The sequence below is a fragment of the Cariama cristata genome, unplaced genomic scaffold, assembly GCF_000690535.1.
Source record: "Cariama cristata isolate BGI_N322 unplaced genomic scaffold, ASM69053v1 scaffold7767, whole genome shotgun sequence".
Classification (NCBI taxonomy): Eukaryota; Metazoa; Chordata; class Aves; order Cariamiformes; family Cariamidae; genus Cariama; species Cariama cristata.
Window position 1 is genome coordinate 9607 of NW_009627036.1, and position 4542 is coordinate 14148.

Genomic DNA, 4542 nt, shown 5'->3' on the forward strand with positions numbered 1-4542 from the left:
AAGAGCTACTGAATTTGACCTACTAATGTGAGCCACTGGCTCACAGAAACATTTCAAATGATACAGACTGTTGTCCTCAGTGAACTTCAAGGCACTCAAGTTTGAACATTAAAGTTAGAAATCAAGTCTTAGTATAATTCACACCTGGTACAGATACTTCACAGATTTTTGAAGTTATTTAGTCATGGCCTGGAATATTCAGTTAAGACGCTGTATAACTTTGTGAAGTAGAAGGGGCATTGTAGAAAGCATCAGAAAAAGAAGAATATTATGAGACAGCCAAATAAGCAAGAGCTCACCAGCTAAGAACCGTTGTGAAAATGGGCAATTATGGCCACTTACAAAACTGCTTGTCCACGGGTTTCAAAATGCAGTATTTTTATGACTTAAATGGGGCAGTCAATACATATCTAAGTTATTGTCTGCAGACTCAAAGACACTATGTGCTTCACAAGAACCTTGATTTAAAATTATGCTATTTTTACAATTGTCAAAATTTATCAAGCGGTCAGATTTTGGGGAGTAAGATGGCAGTTACTATAGAAAAATACATACTTGAGTTACCCTGGCCAAATGAAGATGTGTTCCAAAAGTAGAATTTACATGTAATTAAATTATTTTTTTTTAAAACTGTGTTAACAGATCTACAGGAAAGGCTCCTGCAGCAAGTTTTGTTTCCCCATGTGGAGAATTTTCTAAGGAAACATTTTAATCCAATGTGGGCAAGCTTCAACAGAAGCTTACAGAACCTCTCGGACATAATAAGAAACCTGTCCCATGATGTGAAAGCCAACAAGAAAAGCATAGAAAAATTCCAAGAGAGCACTGTGCCCAAGAAGGAATTCCAGGAGCTGGGAACTAAATTTGAATCAAAAGTCCAAGAAAACATAGTGAAAGTTGATCAGGTGAAAAGAGACATAGAGAACCAATTGCAAACGCAGCAGGCTAGTATTCACTATAATCTCAGCACAATCAAGGCAGACACCGACACAAAACTCAAGAAGTTTCATAAGATACAGCAGTCCCATTTCTTAGCTTTGAACAACAGCATAGCAAACATGAAACAACAGCAAAACAATCTTGAAAATAAATTTGAGACTTTGAAAAAAAATTTAACAGAATTCTCCTCACATCACGGTCCCAAAGATTCAAATACCCAGTTAACCATCAGACAAATAAATGACATTCTAGCAGGACATGCAAAGCAGTTTAAAGAACTTCACATGGAGTCAGATGTGGCCTTTGAGAATATTGCAGTTTTAGAGAAGTGGTTTAAGGAATTAAAAAGAAATATCTCAAAGTATAGGTCAGAAGATCTTACAGTAACTTTAATGGAGAAATCACTTATTATAGAAGAAAACAATGCAGCAATGGAAAGGCAAATATCAGAGCTCAACTATACTCTCTCAAATCTTCAGGAAAACTATTCAGATCTGTTGAGGTACATGGAAGAATGTAATTGCCAGAGAGTGTCTTCTGACACCGATGTACTGGAGGAAGATTTAAAGAATATCACTTATTCCCTTGAAGGCACTCAATCAAACTTAAAGGATATGAAGCACTTAGAGTCAGTTTTCAGAGATCTCTTGAGGAATGAAATTGAAGACCTCTCCTCAGCTTTTCCATCTATCTATCAGTCCCTTAACCTCCGTCAAGAAGAAAACAGACAGCTTCAGTTGGAAGTTATGACTTTTTCAGAAGACATAGGCTTCTTGAAAAAGAAAGATGAAGAAATTCATCAACACATCAAGTATCTCAACAGTTCTTTCGGCTCTCTTTTGGAAGATGCCAAGCGGCATGAAGCAGCACTAGAGGCTTTACTGGGAGAAGAATTTATGGAAGTTTTGTTTGAAAAAGATCCTAGTATCCTAACATCATCAGCATTCCAGCTGCAAGAATCTCTCAGACATATCTCAGATAAACTCCAAGAACAAAATGTGACTTTAGAATCTCTTATAAAGAGATTTCATCTCTTGGAGAGAGGTCAACAGAATAACCATGGTACTCGTACATCTCCTAAGCACCCCAAAGAAGAAACGCAAACATCCTCTACTCTAGATGAAGTTAGTAGTCAACACAGCATCATAGAACATATGGAACCTAACTATGAGGCTGCCAAAGATGACTCCTTGGATAGCTCATCTTACAATGATATCATGACTCTGAAGAATGATATCAAACACTTGAGCCTGGCAATCAAGAGGCATGAATCCAGAAGTGACATGAATCTCTGCTGCAACCATACAACTGCAAATGTAATTGAGCCACTCAACATTTCTGTGGAAATTATCTCAGCAGATTTAGCAACCCTCAAGTGGAAGCTGGAGGAACATCTGCTGATTTTTAAAAAGCTATTTGAAAGCAATGAAGAATTAGTTGCCTCAAATGTAAGTCTGGATGTTACAAAGATTCAGTCAATGCTGACCAGAAAAGTGAGAAGGCAACAGAAAGGTCAAGACAAGCAAAGAGACAAGAAAAAGCCTGAGAAGCACAGAGAAAACACGCAAATGATAAGTGGAAGAAACACAGCGCAGACAGAACTTTTGGAAAAAGGTGGGTTCTTTTCTTTTACTTGCTCATGTGCAGGTCTAGCTTCTTTCTGGGCCCTGCTGTAAGTTCCACACACACTGCTTATTAGTTGTGAGACCTGTCAGATATCTTGTAGGATGCTGGAGGGAGAAATTCTGACATTATCTACATCCTCCCCCTCCACCAAAATAAACAGTTTGAGGGAGAATCAAGTTAATACACTGCTGCACTTTGCTTGAGGCCAGTAAATTTACACCCATTATAGCTGGTGGGAAATTGGCCTTGAACTAATTCAACTTTAGATGTTTAGAACACAAATTTTGTTTGTAGATGCTCACGTTAATGTAGTAGCAGTTTTCTCTTTTGAAGCTAGCAGGGAGTGCGAGGCTTCCTGGTCTTGCTGCTTCTTCCTGTTATTTGAGTCTGGAAGAGGTGTACTCAAAGCACCAAATCCTTCCTAAAGCGGACAGATCCATTAAATGAACTGCTATAATTTGCATAAGTGGAACAGGGAGGACTGACCAGAGAGTGCACTCTCTCTCTTATGGCTAAGCTTCAGAGACAAGTTTTCAGCTTGTACTTTGCTGTGACTGGCCAGTTCCCTTGCCCTGTAAACATGTGGCCATAAGCACCTGGTAATTACAACCACCACAGCTTTGCCATGGGCTTTCATGATTATAGCCCTTGTTAGGGACGTATGACAGAGCAAAAGTCAGCCCCTTTAGGCATCTGTGCTGCAAAACTCTAGTTAGGACTGAATAAGCAGAAAATATATTTCAAACTAATTTATTTTTAGGACAGCAAAAAAGCGCTACTTTTTTTTTCCCCCTGGGTGGCCTCAGCCTTATACTTTTCCAAGAGCAATGGTTCAGATATTTCCAGGCAACCATTTGATCTAATGCCAGGCACGTACCCATTTCAAGCTCTGCAAAGGAGCATACAGAAATCAGGCCTGACAGGGCTTCACCTTATCTCCCACCCTGATGATCCTGGGGAGAGAAGAGCACTCACTGCTAAAATCCTGTTCCTCTTTCTTTTTCAGACTCATTGGTGGCATTCCATGTGGGATTTTCAGAAGGAAAGGATAAAGAAAAAACTCTGAGGTTTAATGAAACTTACCTCAATTACGGAAACAGCTATTTCCCTGAACACGGCTACTTTAAAGCACCGCATAAAGGTGTTTACCTGTTTGTCATCTCTGTGGAGTTTAGCTCAGGACCAGCATTAGGACAACTCTCCTTTAGCCGTGGGTACAAAAGAACTCTCTCCAGTAGTCAGAGGAAAACACCAAATGGAAACACCATGACTACTTTTGCTATGGCAGAAATGGAGAAGGGGGAGAAAGTATGCTTTGAATTGCTGCAGGGCTCTGTAGTGAAACGGAGTCCACCTGGGACAACAATGGGTGGATTCTTAATATTTAAAACTTGAATAGTGACACTTTGTTTTATTGGTATCTTTCCATCGATGCAATGGATCAATTCACTATTGCTTCATCTGTGATGTACTCAATCCTACTGCATGTGTTTAAACATAGCACTACCCTAGATTTGTCTTCATGCTTCTTTTCTGGAAGTGTTTGGCTTTTGATTAGTTGCTTATGAGCAGCAATGGGATTTTCTTTCAAGTGATAAGCTAATAGTTTGGACTCCAAATGTATCAGCACACACATTCCCAAATCTTTCCACTGTGAGAACTGCACTTAATTAGAAAAAAATGTTATGTGGGACTTTCTTCACTTGTAACACAAATAATTTCTCCTTTCCCTTGGCAAAAGGGTATCCTCCTATGGCAAATACAGGAAGGACTGTATGTATCAACTCTCATATTTTGTGAATAGTAGCTTAAAACCAAGAAGCTAGGACAGTTTTACCTTTTAGCTCTCTGTGGACCACAGGCAGTCACAGACTGTCTTGGAAGCTTCTGCAACTGACTCCAATTCAATGTTTCAGTCTGTGCAAAACCTGAACACCAGAAGAGATCAAAACCAGGAAGATACACCCTATGATAGTC

General features: G+C 39.4%; 1 protein-coding gene across 1 annotated transcript in view; it reads left to right on the forward strand.

Moving 5' to 3' along the window:
- MMRN2 (multimerin 2) overlaps positions 1 to 4074 on the forward strand; it is a gene marked incomplete at its 5' end in the record, with an annotated part of 12407 nt that extends 8333 nt beyond the window's left edge. Inside the window, 2 exons of the mRNA XM_009704292.1 lie at positions 643 to 2553; positions 3572 to 4074. Of these exons, the coding sequence (XP_009702594.1) occupies positions 643 to 2553; positions 3572 to 3960 (2300 nt within the window). The remainder of the gene's footprint in view (positions 1 to 642; positions 2554 to 3571) is intronic.
- Positions 4075 to 4542: the final 468 nt, after the last annotated feature.